Source organism: Nannobrachium achirus, assembly GCF_963921795.1.
Source record: "Nannobrachium achirus genome assembly, chromosome: 18".
Classification (NCBI taxonomy): domain Eukaryota; kingdom Metazoa; phylum Chordata; class Actinopteri; order Myctophiformes; family Myctophidae; genus Nannobrachium; species Nannobrachium achirus.
In genome coordinates, this window is record NC_137825.1 from 48,841,587 (window position 1) to 48,865,734 (window position 24,148).

The window sequence follows — 24,148 nt, forward strand, 5'->3', positions numbered from 1 at the left end:
ATACCGGTACATTAAATGCACCATTTGCCATTTTGTTTCTTGTGCCTGTATGAGGTTGGACTACTAGACCTAAGACCGTCTTTGATTCTTGAGTAGCCAAATGTCCCAAAGTTCATTGCTATGAACCATTGTTTACTTTTAGCGCCTACATCTGTCAAATGCTGTGTTTACAGTAAATTACCTTCATATAATTGTCTTTCCAGTCAAAGTAGGGCCAAGACAAAGTTTATTCATACAGTATTATAAGAAAAAAAGAAATAAAGTGTTGCACAACTTCAGTATTGAAGAAATATAGATAAATACATGCGTCCAAATGGGGAGAAGACAATGACAATGGATAGACAACAATTACATAAAAGGACAATAACTTGCCCCAAAGGCTAGCAAGTAGACATTTTAAACAAGACTAAGGGTGCTCCTGATTGCTTTATAGCCACGGTGTAGCAAGGGCAAATGTTTTTCTCTTACACTTCAAACGGTGCTGTGGAACCACAGGTCACTGTCATGCTGGCTTGTGGTGGACATCTTTGACAAAAATACAATAACATTACCAGAAACACATAAAGGGCCCTGAATGGCCATAACATGTCTGTAACTCTCAGAGCTTGAAAAGTTTTAGTTTTAGTCTAATTTTAGTCGACTGAATATCATATGTATTTAGGCGACTAAATCTACAGTTGATTTAGTCAACTGAAATGTATTTTGGCAAGCCTTGATGGCATCGTAATGCCTGATTTTACACTTGGTTGTGTGCTGAAAATAGCAGATCTACAAGCTGCGACGCGTTGTGAGCTTGTAGATCGGCTATTTTCAACATGCAACACCTAAGAGCAACCAAACATAAAATGACTCTTCTCCACTAGTCCCTTCCTAACATTTTAGTCTAGTTTTTATTTTGTTGACGAAATTGTCAATATTATTTAGTCTTAATCTTAGTCATCACAGCTTAGTTTTTATTTCGTTTTTATTTCGTTTTCGTCAGTGAAAAAAACGCAGTTGACAAACATTTTTCGCCATAGTTTTAGTTGACAACTGGAAGGGTAGCAAAGATGCACAGGTCATTCATCCACGTTTGAAGCCACACATTCCCATCAGGGTAAAAACGAGATCCACTACAAAGAGAATTAGGTTGATATAAGTAAATACTGCAACCACCAAGCGAAAGTGGTAGATACAGACTACTATATGGTCGTCCCAGTGAGTGTCGTCCCAGTAATAGCCTCGACGACAATTAAAGGATACAGGACGTCCCCCGAAAGTATAGACGGACCACACAATAGCTGCGAAAACATACAGAACCACAAAGACAATCAGTAATATGAACACAACACGGTCCAGGTTGAAGGGCAACATCTTTTTCAGCATCTTGAGGAGGTTAACAACAATGATCAGTAGGATGAAGGGGAAGGGCAGAATATATGCAATGACGCACACGATCAGCCACCCGTGATGGTAATATGCAGTCAGTGGCAGCGATATGAAGATTACGCAGCTTACAAAGGCTTCCATAACCTTCCAGAATCCAGCCAAAACCGCCAGATAGCTCCCCTTCTTCTTGTAGCAGATTTTATCCCACAGCACCTCGACGAAGTAGGCCACGGCTAACAGGAAAGCGAAGATGGTCGCCACCCAGGCGTAGATGCACGTGGCGCACACGTACATGACGGCGCACATGATGGCGACGGACAAGGTCATGAGGGTGGAGGTCATGGCCATGCCGGTGGTGAAGTCCGGCCAGTCCATGCAAAACATGTTGAGCGGGACGTCGAGCTTGAACAGTTCGATCATGGTGATGACGAGGGTCACGAAGGGACAGAAGAACCAGGTGAACCTGCAGTAGGTCCAGTAGCTGTGGGTGTAGACCCAGTAGCTGCCAGTAGCAGGGGCGTGGAGGATCACGGCGAACGCGACCATGCCAAAGACGATCTCGAGGATGTGCAGGATCCCTCGGGGAGATATCAGAGATTTTGGAGTGAACGCTGCCCCGGAAAACGCCTGCTTAATGGCGTCCATCTTCTCTGAAGGCGAGAGCGTTGCTTGTTGCCGTCGTCGTGGCTTCCCTCAGGGTGGCTGAGAAGAGCTGTTTGGGGCGAGCGAGGCTTCAGGGTTCATAGGCTCTCTCTTACTGCCTCTCCCTTTATGCTTTGCATGATATTCATGAACGGACGTTATCTCATAAGTCAGAGGCACTGGCCATGAGCGTGTTATCTTAAGCCCTTTTCAGAGACTGCGGTGAAGCGTGAAGAGCCTATCACCGCAAATTTTAGGTGATAACCTATCCACCAAAAAGTGAGAAAACAAGTGGAGGCCATCATAGTCAGTCACGGTGAAGTCCTATCACTGTGACTGACCGGTCTAGATCGACCAATCAGTGAATCTGTCTGAAAGTAAAAACAGAGAGATGTGTCGGGGTTCGCGGTGGATAGCTCTTCACCGCGAGTAATGACATAATGTTGTAGTTTTATGACTTAAAAAGATTACACCGCGGTGGATAGCTTATCACCGCGCTGCCTTCTATGATAGGGGCTTTAGTTAAGTTAGGCATTGCTCTCTGTGAGTTAATGTTCTGGTGTTTCTATAGGCCTAGTGCCTTTATTGAAAGTTCTCTACAATGTACTTTCACACATACATGCACACACACACACACACACACACACACACGCACACGCACACGCACACGCACACGCACACGCACACACACACACACACACACACACACACACACACACACCTTTTCATATCAAGGTCCATTATTTATTCAGCATTTGAGCTGCAGACCACCATTTGGTGAGATGAAGTCTCTCCGACCCAAAGCTTAGACCCAACAACATTAACACTATTTTGTTATTGTTGGATAGGAATTTGTCCATAATTCCATGATGTATTGTATTGATGTTGGTACCACAGAAGAGATAACAGGCAAACGTTGCTCAAAATCACAATTATTCTACAACATTGTGCAGTGCAAAGAATCGATTGTATCGATACTACCTACTTGTGCATTGTATTTAGCATTTTTAAGAAGAAATAATTAAAAGGAGGGGTTTAATTACATAGCTACACGGTTCTATCGACAAATGTGTGTAATCACCCATGGGTGTGTACGTAGGGTTGCCAACTCCCAGAGTTTCAAATACGGGACACTTTCTAAGGAAACATGCGCCGCCAAAGGCGGCGCCGAAAAATCGCATATTTTCGGTTATAAAGTTGGCTAAAACGGGCATTTTCCTATATTAAATCATATTTTTCCTTTCACAATATTAATTCGGGTGTCTTTGGGCCGAAAAATCGGATATTTTCGGTTATAAAGTTGGCTAAAATGTGTATTTTCCTCTATTAAATCATATTTTTCCTTTCACAATATTAATTCGGGTGTCTCTCAATTTTCCAAAACATATCGCCTAGGTCTACCTGGTCCTTATGTGCCCACTCTCTGGTTACCCAACACTAGTTTAATCATATTGGCATACAACAATAACCATTAGGTTTTAAAAACAAAATCAACGCATGCTTATGTTATTTCACATACCAGCCTGTCTGGGGTCGCTTTAGTTGGCAGACAAGATTACTGTAGTGTTCCCAGGAATACCAATATCCATGGCTTATTTTCTGTTGCTTGCCTGCTTTTTCACCTTTTTGTTTAGCCTATCACCTATCATGGATTCATGTCTAATATGTTTGTACACAATCTTCTGTCACACGTTTTTTTAAGACATTAAACAATGTTCTGAGCCGAGCACTGTCGTATGGTCGCTCGCACGCACTCGTTTCGTCTCTCGCAGGCAACTTGTGTGGAGTGAACCTACAGCCCATGCTTGGGAAGGGAGTGTGTAGGGGGCGGAGACTGTGTCTTAGCAACACTCAGAGCCGTATGTTAATAAGCCAATCAGCTGCTTACAAACAGCGCAGCGCCTCTCACAGCAATGGGATGCAGCACTTGTCTCAGAGGAGAGAGAGCAGAGTGGAAGTGGAAGCTCTCTGACAGGCAGAATCGCTGTCATTTCTCAATTAAATCATCCCGTCATTCATATTTATCCCCCAACCTTAAAATACGGGACAAAGAGCGTCCCGTTTCAGTTCAATACGGGACACGTCTTTTAGTTTCCAAAAAAGGGACGATCCCGTATTTTACGGGACGGTTGGTAACCCTATGTGTACGTGAGCCACTGCCACTGCTGAGCCACTGCAGAGGGACAAGTGGAACGCAGCAACTTCTACAATGAGGGAAAATACATTCTGTGTCGCACACATGGTTATATAGAAGGGTGAATGTTGACAGAATGTTGACTTAGGCCTCGTGGCTGGAAGAGTGGGCCCCTGAGAAGTATGGGCACCTTAAGGTTTAAATGGCTTTTTTTAAAATATTAAACAATAAAGATTAAATGTAGGCGTTTGAAAATGAGGTAAAATAGCCCATATGTAACATGAGCTAAAACATTTTTCATTAAATTCAACAAGTGCAACTACAAATCGCTGCAACATCTGTGGATATAGCCAGTCATTCATTATAAACAATACATGGAAGGGTAATAACGATGTACCGTGCATGTTCAATTCAATTCAATTCAGAGTTTTGAAGCTTACTTGAGTTTTGACCCATACTGACTCCTCATGACTCTGACTCTTTTTTTTGGCCACTCAGTAGGCATTCCCGCATAACTTCCAGGTAGGCCTACTATGTCACGACGTGCATACCCTCTATAGACCTACTTTACATTATTTCAGACCATTTTCCAAAGAATACCTTTATTCTTTAGTTTTTCGCATTTGAGATAAATAGCCAATACCACATTGAGGTGCCCAGACGCTTCCCGTTTCCCTTATCCTGTGACACAACCTCCAAATCCTGGTGTATTTTATTTTATTTTGCTACTGCCTACAAATAGCTCAACTGACGTATGCAGTATGCGCGCTGGCCGCTAGAGGGAAGCAGACCTACATTGTTTTCTATTGCAGTTTGTTTCTGCACGGAAGTGTGTATGTGTGACACACTACAATCTTTCCAATAATATTGTATTCTCTCGGTTGTTGCTGGACAGCCTTTGTTGTTTGCATAATTATATCAGCAAGCTTCTCGAAATGACAAAAGGAAATAATAGTTTGTATTTTCGTCTGAGGCTGAGCAAACGTGCTGTCATGGATGTCATCTAGCACTGAAACATGACGGTCGCATCTCACGACCGTCATGGGACCGGGTTCACATGGGTTGGGGCAGTGACTTATTTCGTCCCTTACAACTACACAAACATTCATGTTACACAAACAAAGTTGCTTAATAAAGTCTCACACGTGTCTAAATACGGTACGGCTTACTATAATTACCCGTAGCCTCCGTATTCTTTGATAAGAATCCTTTTTATCTGATCGTTTACTGTGTTTCCTTGTATTTCCTGGCATGCGCACCCCATCTATGGACACTGAGATGTGGGCGTGGCCTTGCAAAAATGGGTCCGGAAATACATGGGAAAACAGAAAACGATCGGATAAAAAGGCTTCTTATTAAAGAATACGGAGGCTACGGGTATTTATAGTAGGGCGTACCGTATTTAGACACGTGTAAAACTTTATTAAGCACTTTATTTGTGAAACTGAATGTTTGTGTAGTTGTAAGGGGCGAAATAAGTTACTCTGCCCCAACCCATGTGTACACGGTCCCATGACGGTCATGTTTCCATGTTTCAGGGCTATAGATAGGATGTCACCGTATCTTCGCAGCATTTGTTTCCAGGGACGGTAAATCGCAGGGCACAAACAGGAACTTGCTGTCAAAAAAACATCAAAAAAACTGCTGCCACAGACTACTGATCAACAACAACAGAGCTGAAGAAACTCGATTCTCTTGTCTCCTTGGATGCAACTGTGGCAACTCTGGCGGAGGCTGTCGCTTTGCTGGAAATCTATTTAGTGGTGATGATCATCTCCTTCTCCTGGGCTATCTATTTCATATTCGTCTCGAAGCCCATGTTGGGGAAAAACTAGCCTTTGGGGAGCTAACCAATGACTGGGACTACTACAGACGCTCCAGACAGCTTCTGGAGGACGTGCTAATAAAGGGATGGATTTCTCCAAGTTCCTGGACGATGACTTCGACGTGAAGGACTGGGTGAACGGAGCGTTCAGGGTGGTGCAGAAGGACGCGCCGGGCACGGGCAAGGCGGACACGCACGCAGCCACGCTGGTCATGAAGCTGCAGCTCTTCATCCAGGAGGTCAATAATGCCATCGAGGGTGAGGGTTACACGACTTCTCCATTCCGACATGTCTCCTTTCCGACGGGACCGTACGGTACGGTCACCGTACCTATGTTCCCCAGGTTCTATGTTCCCCACTGGGACCGTACCTATGTTCCCCAGGTTCTATGTTCCCCACCCAGGTTCTATGTTCCCCACTTTCTTACCACCTAAACCTACCCCTACTCCTAACCCTAACCCTAGCCATAACCTCACTAAACTAATGCTGTGAGGTGGGGAACATAGAACCTGGGGAACATAGGTTGGACCCCTCCCCATTTACTCCCGCAAAAAAGGTTCTATGTTCCCCACGTACCCAAAAAAGGTCCTATGTTCCCCAGGTTCTATGTTCCCCACTTACTCCCACAAAACAAAAAGGTTCTATGTTCCCCGCTCAACTTAAAAAAAGGTTCTATGTTCCACACTCATCCAAAAATGCAGGAAACATTCATTTCTAATTATTAATAACAACTCAAAGCACACAATAATGGGGAGAAATTACGAATACTAGTTGGACAGGGGGCACTAGGGACATCTGGACACCATACTTTTGTTATGAGTGGGCACCTGGACGAGTGGGCACCTGGACATCTGGGCAATAGGGACAAGTGAGCATTTGGACGAGTGGGCACATAGACGAGTGGACACTTAGGGGTGGGCACCTGGGCAAGATGTCCCACCATTTCCTGCATTTGACTGGAGGACATACATTTTTTTTGTGGTTTTTGGTTGAGAGGGGAATATAGAACCTTTTTGTGGGGAGGGTGGGTGGGGAACATAGAACCTGGGGAACATAGAACCTTTTTGGGGGGTAAGTGGGGAACATAGAACCTGGGGAACATAGAACCTGGGGAACATAGGGTGGACCCCTCCCTAACCTTAACATCTATGGAAGTGTTGCCACTCCGACAATAAGAAGTCATTGTCGGAGACATGTCATTCCGACATGTCTCCATTCCGAGTTGGTGTTCAGATTCAGAAAGGGTAACAGGTGAGGTGGGCACCGATGGCAGGGGTTGACACTAAGGTCTCAGAGGCACTTGCCCGTCGGGAAAGTACAGGTCAATTTCTACTTGCCCAAAGGTCATTCTCACTTGCCCGAAAAGTAAATCGTCCACTATACAATGATAGTAAAGATAATTACCGCTCAATTTAACACTTTCTTTACTCTCTGGGCTGTGCGAAAATGTCATACCTCAATACCACCAAATCCAAATACCTACATAGATATGATTGAATATGGTTTCTATGTATCTATGGTTTCACACTTGTTATTTTATGTTTAAGTGTAGCAACAGTAAAAACAGCACATTATAGGTAAACAGCACTCTTATTTTACGTTTCACAGACCAGAAAACAGAGTGGTCTGGCCATGTTCAGGTGTTTAGACACAATAGACAGACATCTTGTGTTGTGTTTATATATGGTTGTGCCCCATCTCAAATGGGCACTTGCCCGGTCGGGCAACCTGAATGCAAACTTCACCTGCCCTAACGTTTTATTTACCTGCCGGGGGCAGGTGGGCAAACCTTAGTGTCAATGCCTGGATGGACAACTGGGCACTAGGGACATGTGGGCACTTGGACAACTAGGCACCAGAGACATGTGGGCACCTGGACAACTGGGCACTAGGGACGGACAGGTGCCCGCATGTCCAACAAATATGGTGCCCAGATGTCCGTAGTGCCCACCTGACTTGTATTCTGTCTCCAACCTGTCAATCTCTCCCTGTTCAGCCTATAAATCAGTGGTTCCAAAAACTGGGGTGTCCAAATTATTTCCTTAATTATTCCCTTATTTTAGCTTAACACAACATTGTTTTCTCACTCAACAGTAAGCAAAGCAACATGCAGTATAAGTATATAAAGGGTTTGTGCACATTTATACAGTGACGATTTTAATACCAAATTGGCTCATATTACGCAAGAAAGAGGCAAATATTGTGAAAATAGCCCAATCTATAAGCTCACGCTATGAGCTTGTAGATCTGCTATTTTCACAATATTTATCTGTGAAACCAGACTAAATGTAATGCCTACAATTCCAAGTACTTGTCAGGGTGGGGGTGGTGCCGGGTGGGGTGGGTCCCCCCAGTTCAAACATGATTATTTTGGGAGTTCACAGCCTGAAACGTTAATGGGAACCCTTGCTATAAAAGACTACTGTCAATTTAATAGAACACACTATATGTTATGGAAAATGAGTCACTGTGATCTTAAAAAAAAAAATGCAAATTCTCATTTTGCGTGTAAAAGAAGTGTAGAAGAGGTGAAGACAGAATGGCACATAGTTTTCAGGCATTGACACTAAGGCTTGCCCACCTTCCCCCAGCAGGTAAATAAAACTTTTGGGCTGGTGGAGCTTGCTTTCAGGTTGCCCGACCGGGCAAGTGCTCGTTAGAGAGCATAAACACAACACAAGATATCTGTCTAAACACCTGAACGTGGCCTGAGCGCTCTGTCTTTTGGTCTGTAGAATAAATAAGAGCACTGTTAACTAGAAGCAGTGCTCTTCCGAGCACAGGTCTCCACCAGGCTGTGTGTCCTGGTGGTGCTACTGTATAATAGGCCAATGTAAAAAGGGTGGCATATGTTCTTCACCATAGATCTTTCATGGAAATCGGACGCTGCATGCATGATTTGAAGCATTGTGTTCCAAAAATTTGTTTTGCTAAAGGCTACCTGCTGGTGGCGCTATAACAGGCCAATGTGAAAAAGGTAGCTTTTGTTCCTTGACCTAGTGGGAATATGTGTGACAAATTTCACGGTAATTGCAAGCTGCGTTGATGATTTGAAGCATTTTGTTCAAAAACGGAGCAATCCTGCAAACTTTGGAAGCTAATATTAGCCAATCAGGATGGAATATGAAATATCAGACGGATCGGACTTGATCACATGACTATAGAGATACTGTGTACCGATTTGCGTGATTTTTGGATAAAATCTCAAGGAGTAATATCCAAAAATGTGTTTTACATAAGTCGGTCCAAAGGTGGCGATATAAAAGGCTGGTGTGAAAAATGCAGGGCAAAGGTTTATCCTTAGCCTCTAGGGAGTGCGCTTACAAAGTTTGAAACTAATCGGTGGAGTTATAGGTAAAACCACAAATCGGCCTGTTATAGCGCCACCATGAGGCTGATTTAAAAAAAATAAGTGGCTTTTCTTCCTCGGCCTAGTGGGAACGTGTGTGCGCGATTTCATGATAATTGCACTTTGCGTTTGGGATTTGAGGCATTTTGTTCAAAACGGCTCAATCCTACAAACTTTGGAAGCCAATCTTAGCCAATCCGGATGGAATATGCAAAATCGGACAGATCTGTGTCGATCACATGACTATCGAGATGCTGCCTACCGATTTGTAGGATTTTTTGACAAAATCTGTAAGAGTAGTGCACAGAAATGTGTTTTGTGAACATCGGCCACTAGGTGGCGCTAGAAAAGGCCCATTTGAAAAATTTAGGGCAGAGGTTCTAGATTGGCATCCAGGGAATGTGTGTGCTCACTTTGGCAGCGACCGGGCCAACGGCGACTGAGATTAGCTGCACACAAACTGTGAGGACACACGGACGGACACACGGACGGACGGACGGACGGACGCACGGACGGACGGACGGACGGACGAAGGGGAAAACATACTCTCCCCCAAGCCTTCGGCTGGTGGAGACAATAACTGCTATAATGTCTAATGTGCTGTTTTCACTGTTGCTACAAAAACATAATAGGTGTGAACCAATAGTCATATTTAATCATAGCTATGTAGGCATTCGGATAACAATGTAGGTATGACATGTGTTTATCGCACAGCCACAGCAAGTAAAACTAAATAGGTGTTAAATTGAACGGTAATTCCAAGGGCATGACCTTTGGGCAAGTAGAACATGACCTGTACTTGCCCTACAGGCAAGTGCCTCTGAGACCTTAGTGTCAACCCCTGATTTTCTTGCCACAGTTGCCTGTAATTAGGGGTGGGCAATATGGAAAAAATTAGAGATGTTACCGATCAATCGGCAATGGATCGGATCGGGCCGATCAAAGCGTGATCGGCGATAATCGGTGGTTTAGATCAAAAGGTAAATTCACCGATCCGATCGGATCGGTGCATCCGATCAACCAGCCATTCAGTATGCCCACTTGAGGCCATTTTGGGGTATTGATTTCCACAGTGCTGAAGGAATAATTAGTTACTGCTATGATAATAAATACATAGTAATGCTGGTAAATAAATATAAGGCAAATATATAAATGAATTCATGAGTGAATGAATGAATTAAAGTTAAAACATTAACATTTAGAAAAATAAATAATATGTAAATAATAACTTGATCGGATCGGTGATTGATCGGTATCGGGTGATCAAACTTTTGTGATCGGTGCTCGGTGATCGGTTCCAAGAAACCTGATCGGACCATCCCTAGAAAAAATACAATATCACAATATTTTCCCAAAACTGTATCACGATACACAATTTTATCACGATTCTTTTTCACGTTGGTTTTTATGGCTATTTTTCAAGTTACTTGACAAAAACTGGGTTCCTTTTGGAAGGTCTAAATTGAACTTTACACGTATGTAACTCTGACAGCATACAAATGAAACCAAATGGACCCTTATGGGTCCATTTGGTTTCATTTGTATACTGTCAGAGTTAAGTGGAGACCTTGACATGTTAAAGTTTGAGAACTACTGATTTAGACCAAAATGCAGGTTAAAATTGAATTCTGCAATGAATCTCTGTATTAACGAGGATTAAACGGGATGTTTTACAAGGCTCCCTCAATTGTGTCACGATATATACGATACCTCTGAAAAGGCATATCGTGGAGACATTGTATCGTCTCTTATCACCATATCGCCCACCCCTACCCAGGGTTTCCTGCAGGAAAAAGTCTTGACCAGGGGGGGATCTCATGGCGCACGCGCACATTTTTTGATAATTAATTAATGAATTCGAGTAATTAATTCATTTAATTTTTAATATTAATTCTTATTTTTGCCCTATAAAAACACATGAATGTGCCCATGATGACGGAAAACACAACTACATGCTATCATCCACATTTATTCAACATTGAATAACTACGTTTTTCACAGGACAGTGTAACTTGTTTTTTTTCCCCCAGGTTAATCAGTTGTGAGTAAATGAGAAGAGGTCTCTCTCTCTCTCTCTCTCTCTCTCTCTCTCTCTCTCTCTCTACGCAATCTACGACTCTCGCTGTGCAGCTGTGTCACTGTCAAGTTGACCTAGGCTCGGCTCTCAGAGAACTTCAAAAGAAGTTAACGACCGTCAATTAAGCAGCTGCATGCGCTGCTCTGCCAGTGAGGCACAAGTAACTTCACATGGCTGCCATGTTTGAAAGATAGGGTTGGTATGGGGGTTAAACATGCAATTTCGCGATCAGTTTTTTTGAAAAAAAAAAAAAAAATATATATATATATATATATATTTTTTTTTTAAGACCCTTGGGGGGGCGGGGGGGTTTTCAGGCCGGGCGGGGCGCATGGCCTGTAAAGTGCTGCAGGAAACCCTGCCTACCTGTAATACTAACGGAAGGAATGCATTTCCCTGTGCAGAGAGTAGTAACCAGGCCCTGCAGAACATGCCCAGGGTGCTGCGAGATGTGGAGGCCTTGAAGCAGGAGGCCTCCTTCCTCAAGGAGCAGATGGTCCTGGTCAAGGAGGACATCCGGAAGTTTGAGCAAGATACGGTGCAGTCCATGCAGGTATGTCATTCTCATTACCAGTCAGTAAGACTCCCTAATCGGGAGATAAGCGACCGTCAGGTCGCAGCGTGACTTTAGGCCAAAATTTGTAGGAGCAGTGTCCAAAAATCGGCCTGATGGTGGCGCTATGTGAGACAGATCCATGTTGATGACATGAGTGTAGACATACTGTGTGGCGATTTGCGTGATTGTAGGGCAAAATCTATAGGAGTAGTGTCCAAAAATGTGTTTTAAAAAATCATTCTGAAGGTGGTGCTAAATGGGACAGATCCATGTTGATGGCATGACTGTAGAGCAAGTGTGTACCGATTTGCGTGATTTTAGGGCAACATTTGTAGGAGCAGTGTCCAAAAATGTGTTTGAAAAAATCGGCCTGATGGTGGCGCTATATGGGACAGATCCATGTTGATGACATGAGTGTAGACATACTGTGTAGCGATTTGCGTGATTTTAGGGCAAAATATGTAGGAGTAGTGTCCAGAAATGTGTTTTAAAAAATCGGCCTAAAGGTGGCGCTAAATGGGACAGATCCATGTTGATGAGATGAGTGTAGACATACTGTGTACCGATTTGCGTGATTTTAGGGCAACATTTGTAGGAGCAGTGTCCAAAAATGTGTTTGAAAAAATCGGCCTGAAGGTGGCGCTAAATGGGACTGATCCATGTTGATGAGATGAGTGTAGACATACTGGCCCTCATTTATCAACGTGGTGCAGATCCAAATTTGGGTGTACACCGAAATTTAGGGAAGTCTCGACATTTATCATTTCAACTTGACTTTGACGTTGGCGTAGGGTAGGATCAAATCTCACGTCAAGTCCAGAGGTGGTGTAGGATTCATCCTACACCACTTTGTTCCATTGTAGACGTGTGGAGCAGCATTGTCTAACTATTTGACAGGCAATGGACACATGTATCCACTCGAAAATGTATATCCAACACAATAATAAATAATCCTGTGAAAATATAACATTTTATAAAAGTATATTATAGCCAGCTACATCATGGACATGCACGCCGATTTTATTTCCAAGTTACAATGACAAGCAATCAAAATCTAGCAACATGGAAGCAATAATGTTAAAGCTGTACTGTGGAAGCTGCTCAACTAGTGGTCAGTAGCGGTATTGCTTTTTTCGGCCGAAGTCGCCACCGCGGCCGTCGCGAGCACCTCCGCCTTGCCGATACGATTCCGTAGAGCCGTCTCCCATCATTTTTAGACCAGAATTGAGGGAGTAGCAAGCAAGATTCCTTCACCAATGTAAACACAGTTGCTGAGGGAAGCTACTTCCTTTAGAGACAGCAAGACTCACTGTGATTGGCCGGTGGTGTATGATCGGCGCTGTGATTGGCCGGTAGTGTATCATGTGGGAGATGACATCATTTTGCCGGGAAATTCTCCCCCCCTCACAACTCATAGAAAACATATAAAGAGAAGGCTTCAGAAGCTGAAAATAACAGAGTGGGGGTTCTAAAACTTTAGCGATTTCACAGTTAGGACAATTTTAAGATTTGTTTTATAAAAAAAGTTACATGGTATAACTTTAAGTGCTTTAACAGTCTATATTTTAAGATTGCAGACCTGGCTCAGAACAAGCACATTATAGCCTATGAACGCATGCGAGAGCATTTTCGGGACCAGCGCGGCGGCTGTGATCTACCGTGAGGCGTGAGCCTCCAATTTATACAGTGACGCGAGTCCTTTTAAATATGGATAAAACCCGAAGGTCCAAACCTGGCTGTGCCCAGCCCAACACACGCACGCTGCGGGGAGAAGACCAGCCCGTGCGGGAACGGTGCATGATTGCAAGTTCAAGCACTTGTGCTTGAACTTGCGCATCGCGCATTGTGCTCGTCGCCGAAATTGGGTTAAATTTATATCCAAAACGTAACTGTGGGGTCTCTCAATTTATACAGTCGCTACAGTACTGTAGTAGGCTTACACTATGCTGGAGTTAATGATGAAACCCGACGTGGTGAGAGTGAGACCGACCGTGACATTCTTTTCGTGGACCGTGAGGTATTATACAAGTGTGTCCTCTATGGAGTTATGTATTAAGGATAAAACCCACCCGACGCTTCAAACCTTCAGATTATAACTGCCTCCTTGTCAGTTGTCAGTATCTCTCAGTAACATCGCATGCACGGCATCTCGTGGTTTCGGGAATACATGATTTTGCGTTCTTTTTTTTCTTCTTTTTTTTGTAACCACTCAAACGCGCACTGCAGCGTCGCCGATATTGGGTTAAATTAATATATTCCATTTGTGACAATGACTGGTGTGGTGTCACTCATGTAGGCTGCAAGCTTAGGCTACTATACAAAATAAATGGTAATAATGGTTCCACAGTGAACCTAAATGCTGCTGGGCTTGGTGGTGTGTGCGTGCGTGCGTGCATGCGTGCATGTGTGCGTGGTCTGTTTGGGACGCGGACACTCTTCTATTGGCTTTCCTTTCGTTGTTAGGTCGTATTCAGGTCGTTCTAGTCGTAAAATCGGGGCGTTTCGAGAATAATTAAGGGCGTGTTATTTAAATTTCAGCCTGCACATTTATCAACGCTGGGATCAAATGTACACCAGGTGTGTCTGTTTAGGAAGCATTGATAAATGCCGTGCACACGTTGCCCTACGCAAAATTTGGTGAAAAAAATAGACCATTTTTTACACTCCATTGATAAATGAGGGCCACTGTGTACCGATTAGCGTGATTTTAGGGCAAAAAGTGTAGGAGCAGTGTCCAAAAATGTGTTTTGCAAGAATCGGCCTCATGGTGGCGCTAGAAGAGGGCCATGTGAGAATTGATGGGTGGAGGTTGTGGTTTGGCAGGCAAGGAGTGTGTGCAAAATGTGGCATGGATCGGGGCAACGGTTGCGGAGATATGAGCAGGGCAAAAGTGTGACGTCTGACGGACTGACAGACGGACAGCTGGTCGAGGTTTTGATAGTAACGGCGACCTGACGGTCGCAACCACGTTTATCTGCAGATATATCTTCTATCTATCAATCATCAACTAGGCTACCATGGTTTTTCACCCACTTGTTTGTCAAAAGGGTTGCAACGGTATGAGATTTTTAACACAGAAAATATCGTCTGTGTCAACACGCGGTTATCGGTAACACCGTTTCAACCACCATTGCGTGTCTTGTCGTCTTGTGAGCATTCAGTAGCAGCCAATGCTACCTCAAGCTACAACAACAACCATCCGACCATATAAAAAATTCAGCTTTGTAAAAAAGCAACAACACTGTTAGTGTTACAACAGCCCTGTGTTTTCTTGTTTGGCTAATCGTTGTTTTTCCGCCTACTGCGCGCTGTGACATTATAAAGCCACAACTAGTCTCCTGGAACGTGCCCTGCGAGGGGGGACGAGACATCATGCAGTCTGATGGGCTGTGCCTCGCCCCGTGGATGATCTGTTTATTCTGAATCTGTTCTCGAATCCCATCGTTCATTTAAAAGAGCTGTTCAAAAGAGCGGACTCGTTGGCGAACGTCACATCTCTACTGCGCTCCTCGGGGCAGAGCAGAGCAGCGGATGCGTTTTCTTTTTATTTAACGGTGTTATCGGTGTGCAAGTAAAATACTCTGTGTTGTGCTCGCTCACCGGTAACACCGGTAACACAGAGTACCGTTGCAACCCTATTTGTCAACACTGTGGCTTGCAGGCAGTACTATGTGTTACTGTGCCCTTATTTAGGCCTACCTTCCTCTATAAAAGTGTTAAATTAACATCATGTGATGAAGCAAATAAGCACTCTCCCAATGCTCAACACATCCACACTCCCGGCTCAGGAAGGTCCCATTGTTTTCAAAGGTCCCATTGTTTTCAATTCACATGACAATGGTCCAAATCGACGCCCATTGCCTCACAGTAAGCAGAGGACCTTGAGGTCACAGCACCGGAGAACTGCAAAAAGATCTTGCAAGCCAGTGGTGCCAGAATTCCACTATTATAAAGTATTGCTGTATCTTCACTTTTCACAGCCTACAACTACTGCACCATTTTCTTTCCTTAAAGGAGTAGTTCACCCCCAAAATGACTTTTTTTCTATTGATTACTCATGCCATGGAGAGTAGAGTTCAATAATATTTTTTGGTTTTTGTCACATTCCTAAGACAAAAATTAGTAAATAGTAAATTTACCCCCATTGATTCCGGATGGTGACCCGTTTCGAAACGGGTCACCATCCGGAACGAATGGGGGTAAATTTATTGTTATCAAATTTTTGTCTTAGGAATGCGACAAAAACCAAAAAATATTATTGAACTCTAGTCTCCATGGCATGAGTAATCAATAGAAAAAAAGTCATTTTGGGGGTGAACTACTCCTTTAAGCCATACCTTTCACGCCAGCAGTATTGCTGCTGCTACAATGTGAAAGGGTCTTCCAGATCGCCATCAGTAAACCTGACTGAAGTAGTAGTATCACTTATTTGAGTGCAGAAGTGTTAGTGACTTGATTTTTTTGTGATGTAGAAAACAGATGGTATCAGGACATAAGAATTTTAATAGTTCCTCTTCTTGCCGCACTGCAAGCTTGTACTGTACGTCTTCTGTTTTTAAAAAATCTTGAAAAAAGTGTGAGAACTACTGATTTAAGAGGGCATTTGTAGAATCATGTCTTAGAATCAGAATCATTTTATTTTGTATTTGTCACTTCCTTCATATACATACATACATAAAGAAAATGAAATAACGTAAAGAAAATGAAATAACGTTCACCCTCAGTCCCTTGCAGTGCAACATAAAAACATTAAGCCTGTCTAAAAACATAAAAGGTCCTAAAACTAAAAACAGCGTAGACAACATTTAGGAAGAAGTATATATATATAAAATAAAATGAAACGAGCCATTGTACAATCTTAATGGGTTACACTGCATTAGTGATTAAGTGCAGGGCAGAACAGTGTCCAAATGATGCTTTATGAATGAATGATACAACTGTTTTGCAAGTTTCGTCCAAGTTCACATCAAACTTGTAATATTACTCAATATAAACCTGATTGGTGTAGTTAATGATCCAGGGTTCCCACGGTCATGAAATTCCTGGAAATATTTTGAAATTAGAAAAATATTTTTCCAGTACTGGACAAGTTTTGGAATTTATCAAGGGTCCTGGAAGGTCCTGGAAAAAATAGCTATGCATTGTCTTTGGTTATTGATTTTGTTAATACCGCTTAAATGACAAATTAAACATGGGCCAAATTGTCAAATATTAGAGGCAGAAATTGTGAAAATAGCCGATCTACTGTACATGCTCACAAGTCACAACGCCTCGCAACGCGAGGCACTGTGAGCATGTAGATCTGCTATTTTCACAATAGAACCGTGTTATACAAAATTCCTCAACTCTTAGTGCTCGTCAGGGTGCCGGGTCCCCAGTTAAAACATGATTATTTCGGGGGTCACGGCCTGAAAAGGTTTAGAACCACTGGCATACACTACCTGTCTTTGGGCATTGCGCATAGGAGTAAGCGACCTGTTATTGAGCTGAATTATTGTATAGTCCTAGAAATTGGGTTAAATATTCTGGAAAAGTTTGGGAAAAGTTTGGGAAATTAATTGCAAAAAATGTGTGGGAACCCCTGATGATCATAATCACACTTTTCTCTTCTCTTATGTGTGTGTGGTTTGTAACCACCCTAAGGACTATAAACCATGGATTGACATCTAGACCTACTGCACATACAGTATGAAACAGAGCCGCTACCTTTAAATGCATTTTGAGAAAAAATAATGCTGTTATTTGTTTCAAAAGCTTTACACCCTGCCTGTATATACTGTATATAAAATGTCACAATGCGACATAGCTCTGTTTACGCAATGCTGTACCCCCTCCCAATGTATATTATGTTCCCCATTTTCAACTGTTTTTATTGTATTTGTGACACTTGCTTTGGCAATGTAAACCTATGTTTTCTCATGCCAATAAAGCTCCTTTGAATTGAAAATTGAATTGAATTGAATTGAATTGTATCCAACAGGTGTTGGTGGAGATTGATCAGGTGAAATCACGAATGCAGGAGGCGGCCGAGGCACTGCAGGAGGCCGACAAATGGACCACGCTCAGTGCAGACATCGAGGAGACTTTCAAGACTCAGGTGACAACGGAAATGAGGATGATGTTTTCTTGAAGAGATTGTCAACTTATCGCAACCGGTTTAAAGGACAACTTTCGTTTTTTACAACACAGGTTCATATTTTAGATTGTAATTAATGAATATAAAAGATGAGTGTTAAAATTATTTCATTTACTTCTTTCTATTGTTTTAGAGATTCTTATTTCACTGGTTGGGGGCATGCGTACAAGTGGCTAAATATGTAATTTTACACAGAATAAGCCCATTCCCTAGATACAACACAACCTTTCATGGTTGGATGTGACTTATGGGGGCTAGAAGTGTTACTGTAAATAGAGATAAAGAAACTGCTGGCTTATTGTGTCTAAAAAGACATATTTAGCCACTTGTACGCATGCCCCATGCGTACACATGCCCCACATTTTAGCACGGTAAACGCAATAAAAAAAAACAAAATTGTCCTTAAACTCATTTGCTGCTATTTTAAAAATAGGCTGAAGTGTTTTCCTGCCACATTTTCCTTACCTTTTAACGTGGCCACGTGCACGCATAGTGCACGATCTGTGCGCGACTCATGTAGTAGACGGGTAGACTCGATGACAGCTTTCGAATAAAAAAAGAAATCCATTGGAATAGACATATCCGTTGCCAGGCTGTATCCCTGCTGTATCCGCCAGTGTTACATAAGAAAACATTGGAAACAGCCAGCTGTGCGCTATGGACACGTGGACTCATTCGTGCACATAGCAGACGATATGTGCGCAGATCATATGCCAGGCGGGTAGTGGAATCAAACAGCTACCAAATAAATAAAAAAACGCGAAAAAAGACGATGGTATGACCGTGCAGGCTGCTTCCTTGTTTACACTGAAAACCTATGGGAGCTATGATTGGACCTCAGACCGGATATGGAAACCTAGATCCGGTCCAAACCTGAAATAGGACCGGATACAGTTAGGAGGCGGGCCTAAAGAGCCAGAATCGGCTATAATCAGCGACCATACTTTTAATCGTTTCATAATGATTAAAGCTAATTAAATCTTCGGGCTCCTCTGGCATCGCAGAGTGGTACAGCGGGAAATCTCCGGTTTCGACGGGGATAGCAGGAAATGAGTTAAACAGTTGTCTGTGTAGTTCCTAATTCTTGCTAAATGTTTTTAAAATTAAATAGTTAAGCATTATTTCTAGGTTACGTGGCTGTAGAGCAGCGGTTTTCAAAGTGGGTGACGGGGCACCCTGGGGTGCCGTAACGTCAGTCCAGGGGTGCCGTGAGATCATTTGATAATATTTGGAATTTATTTGGACACTTGAAAAAATATTTAGTATGATTTTAAACTCTACGTACAAAGTTATTTTCAGTCAGTTCTACCCAAAATGGCTATTATCTCAACGTTTTCCTCACAACATAATCACTAAAATATCGTCACTGTCGGGCAGAAACCTTGTATCTCCAAGTTTCAAATGCGTACGTACCCTTTTGGTAAAGCAAAGCCTTGCTTCATCATACAAGACTGTCGCACAAAACTAGTGAAAACAGCCGATCTACAAGCACACAACGCCACGCATCGCGAGGCGTTGTGTGCTTGTAGATCTGCTGTTTTCACTAGTTTAGTACATTTTATAGATGACGAACGAACGGTTTTGGACATACAAGGTTTCCACCCGATAACGACGATATGCTATAAATATAAGGTGCTGGGAGTGAAAATTATAATGTAGGGGTGCCTCGGATTAAAAAAAATATTCATGGGGTGCCCTGAGACAAAAAAAGTTTGGGAACCCCTGCAGTAGAGGAAACGTGTAACTTTTGCCTAGAATAGTACCTCAACTACCGTATAGGGATGAGGGTGTAGTTTAGAAATGTACCCGATTCGCTTGGAAGGGATGGATATAGCCAAGCTCAATTAACACAGTGGGTGTACACACATCAAACTCTTTGATGTTTAAACAGTAATTTACTGTCTGGGGCAGCCGCGGCTGAAGAGAAACACTTCAATTCCCAGAATGCAACGGGAGATGACGTTATCAGGAAATCCGGTTTTCCATACAGGCGAGTGTTTTGAGATTCACAAACGCGGATGTATCTCGTAATCTGACTCCAGATCACGTTCATGTTTAAAACGAGCCCTTCTCTAACGGCCGTTACAAAAGCACCGATGGCAGCGATTGTCATTTTTCTGTTCTGAGTGAAAGAAAATGCTATCGCTCGGAAATTCCGGAAATACACGGGTTACATTAACTCTGATTACTTACTCTGATTCTCTGAAATAAGGAAAAATCTATAAAATACCTGTGGCACTCTGCGATTAAATCATTGTTTAATCAAAGGCACTTCAGTGTGTTAACTGTACTAACTAACTTTTGGGGAAATCTGCCCACAAACTGTAAAGCCCTTTATCTCTGATGTATTTTTTATGGCTAAAACTGTGGGCATGGCTGGCAAAATGACCAAAATATGATCGGCAAACAACAGCTATATGCTACACTAGCCCATACAGGGTGATTCACAACAACATCCTGACTACGGTCATGTGACCAAGTGATGTCATCACGCATGCACTGACGCAACAGGGCCTTGTATTCTACAATGGAGGTGGATGTGAGAAATTTGGGCAGCTAGAGGGGATGACTCTGGCGCCACCTGGGGCATTTAATGTGAATCTGCTCCCACCTTGCTTTGCACCAGGACTTTGCGGTGATCTCGTCGAAGCTGACCAGCATGCAGAACAGCCTGGCCATGCTGGTGGACACGCCTGACTACTCTGAGAAGTGTGTGCACCTAGAGGCGCTGAAGAACCGGCTAGAAGCCATGGCCAGTCCCCAGATCGTGTCCACCTTCAACTCCATGTCTCTGGGTAAGAGAACCATGCATAGACATAGAAAGCTAGACGCCTCCTTCGGCTAGGGGGCGTATGCATTGAGCAACTAAGGGAATCTTCGTCGCTTCCGTGTTCATTGCTTCCGCGTGCGTCACACATACGGAAGTCGGTAAGCAAATCAGAGGCAGGTAGGGGCTGGTCTTTACGTATGCAGCCTATAAGAACAGCTGAGCAGCGCAACATCGGAACTGGCTCTGTTGAATTGAATTGTGGTCCTTGGATAAGTCACGGAAAAGACACGCTGTGATTGGCCAGTAGTCACTTTGACTGACAGCGTTCCCTTGGTTTTTTCAGGAAGTCCGGACTAGAACTTTTGCACATCGCTCCAATTAACTGCAGAGGAGAACGAGGCATCTAGCTCTTTATATCTGTGGAACCATGAGTGGAGCACGCCTTTGTGCCCCATAAACCGCAACCCCCAAAATACCCCCGCCCTAGTCTCGAGAGGCCAGACTGTTGCCTCCGCGATTTGGGCAAATGCTCCCGGCATACAGTCTGGCAAACGGAAATAGAAACGATGAGTGCGAGATAAAGTGGATGTGACGCAACCGCTCCCTTGGGGCAGTAGCAATAACATGTCCTACTGGAAGCGTTAAGTCTCCTTTCAATACTTCTGGGGGCATTATTTCGTCTTTCTCTGGTGTTATTGGTGTTACCTCCATGATGTTTTAAAACGTTTTCTTAAACTATACACCCATAACAAGAATATGCCGCTCGAATGACTTTGTCTGAGCTATTGTGTTTCTGTTATGTTTCCAAAGGGACTACAGTTCATTGCAGCACTGGCTACTTCCGATACTCGCCGTTCGGGAGCTGCCGTTCCAGACTGTACAGTATATAGCATTCGGAGATTGTGGAATACCGTAAATCACCAATTAATCGCCCGGTGGCAAACTGCCGCCGGGTCCCATATATCCGCCCGGGGTCTGACCCCATTTTGCGCAATAAACGCCTGTTTCAAATAAGCGCAAGGTTCGTATAAGCGCCTGGGCCGTTATTTGCAATTAATATTATCCTTATTAGGTTTTATGTAAGAGCCCGGGCTATTATTTGTTTGGTTGTTTGGTATTATTTGCTATTTATTTAACTTAACTGGTCATTTATGTTGCATGTGGTGCGCTGAAAACAGCAAATCTACAAGCTCACAGCAGTGCTGTGACAGCACGTTGCAACGCACCGCACTCGCTGTGCGTTGCTACGGGTCATATGTTGCATGACGGTCACGGTGGAGTGCGCCGAAAACAGCAAATCTACAAGCTCACAGCCTCACAGCCCTGTGGACAGACACTTCTAAGCCAAATGTAGGCTATACGGTGCCCGGCCCAGTGCTGCGCTACCATGACGCGCAGGACGCACTGTGCGTCGGGGAACAGATTGCCAAAGGACACCAAAAAAAGAGAGAGTAAAAAAAGAAAAGGAGTCTGCTGCTCTCTGCGCACTGACCATCATTCATTACTGTCTAAAACGTTGCTACAATGCAAAGTTTGCGTGAGTATAGGCTACTTTAAACGTTGTGATGGAGAAAGACTGGCCATCATTGTGGCCAATATAAAGACCAGCTGGATCAGAATGACTCATTACCTACTGTTGCTGCCTCTTGTTATCCAGTCTGCATTTTGAAGAAGTAATCCATTATTTTGAGGTGCAAGGGGAATGCAGAAAGCTTAATCATAATGCAATACCATAATGGTTTAATGTCAGGATAGTGGAGCTGTTCAGTGTACGTCAGCGAGTCCAGTGACAGTCCAGCACCAGCTGCAGGACTTTGCGCTAATTGGGTCGTTGATGCGTCTTTGCTGGCATGCGGTAATAGATTATTTTGGAGAAAGATTCCCTTAGTATAAATATAGTATATATACATTTTAAAAGGCTTTCATACACTCTTGATATTTTTTTAATGAGGTTTGGTCTAATAGATCGCAATGTGCTATTTTCTGGGTGTTCATAACAATTAAAATAATAATAATAATAATTATAACATTTATTATAACATTTTGATTATTATTACTATTATATAGTTTGAGAAAGAAAAAATTACCAAATAATGGCCCAGTGCTGGCCAGTGCCAAAATAAATAAAAGCCTGTTACCAATAGCCGCCTGGTCCCTTTTAAGCGCCCGGGGTCCGACCCCATTTTGCGAAATAAACGCCCGGGCTACTAATTGGTGATTTACGGTAGTTGTCTGGCTACGCGAGACTACCCCCGCCCTGACGAGCACTAAGAGTTGCGGCATTACATTTTGTATAACATGGTTCTATTGTGAAAATGACCATGTAGACCGGCTACTTTCACAATTTCTGCCTTTAATAGTTGACAATTTGGCCAATGATTAATTTGTCATTTTAGAGTTATTAAAAAGTCCTTAAATTGTCACTTTAGAAATGTGCAGACACCCTCTATACACTTTTTATGTTTGTTTGTTTACTGTCGAGAGAGAAAACAATGTTGCACATTAGGTTAATCATCCTGGGACCCCCCAAAATAATTTGGGGACCCCCCTGGGGGTCCCGATCCACAGGTTGAGAACCACTGCCCTAACACACGGAACCCACCAGACGCACAAGCATAAGAGCACGAACGCTACTTTTCTTCCCGGTTCATGTTGCGCACAGAACATTCCGCTCTGGGCGGGGGAAAGAAATGAACGCACCTATCCGGGACAGGTTTTAACCCATTTAGGCCTGAACACATTATGACGCAATATTTTATGCTTTAAATATTACAAAAATAGCAGATATACAAGCTCACAGCGCGGCACTCGGTGCCGCGCTGTGAGCTTGTAGATCTGCTATTTTTGAAAAATCGTGAACATTTGAATTTTGACCCGATTCTATAAGTGTCTTTTGAATCCTTCTAAGATTTTTGGAAAAAACCTATGTTTCTATGTCAGCAATCTGGCCAGCCATCGTCAAAGAAAATGTCCTTAAATGGAGCTCAGTTAGTCTGTTCTTGAGAGACTATTATGTCAGTGGTTCTCAAACCTTTTCATGTGAAGGACCCCCAAAATGATATGTATTTGGCCACGGACCCCCATCTGAAAATATTTAGTTCCAGGGACCCCTCAGAGGCAAAATTTGAGTTACAAACGTTCGCTTTGAAAATACATATATTCAAAGATTTGCACACATTTTCACGACTTTTTCAAAAATAGCAGATCTACAAGCTCGCAGCGCGGCACTCGGTGCCGCGCTGTGAGCTTGTATATCTGCTATTTTTTAATAGTTAAAGCATCCACTAATTT

The 24,148-nt window shown here is 43.1% G+C and overlaps 2 protein-coding genes across 3 annotated transcripts in view; one reads left to right on the forward strand and one right to left on the reverse strand.

The window, feature by feature from the left end:
• Positions 1–1,062: 1,062 nt before the first annotated feature.
• Positions 1,063–2,013, reverse strand: LOC308303159 (myeloid-associated differentiation marker-like protein 2; the record flags this gene model as incomplete). The annotated part of the gene is made up of 1 exon (XM_080747482.1): positions 1,063–2,013. The coding sequence occupies one exon, from the start codon at positions 2,011–2,013 to the stop codon at positions 1,063–1,065; it is 951 nt and encodes a 316-aa protein (XP_080603608.1).
• A 3,769-nt stretch (positions 2,014–5,782) lies between these two features.
• cog7 (component of oligomeric golgi complex 7) overlaps positions 5,783–24,148 on the forward strand; it is a 62,791-nt gene continuing 44,425 nt past the window's right edge. For both annotated transcript variants that reach the window (XM_080747075.1, XM_080747076.1), the window contains exons 1-4: positions 5,783–6,227; positions 11,800–11,948; positions 17,932–18,048; positions 20,714–20,882. In XM_080747075.1, coding sequence (XP_080603201.1) covers positions 6,056–6,227; positions 11,800–11,948; positions 17,932–18,048; positions 20,714–20,882 — 607 coding nt within the window. In that variant the 5' untranslated portion in view covers positions 5,783–6,055. The remainder of the gene's footprint in view (positions 6,228–11,799; positions 11,949–17,931; positions 18,049–20,713; positions 20,883–24,148) is intronic.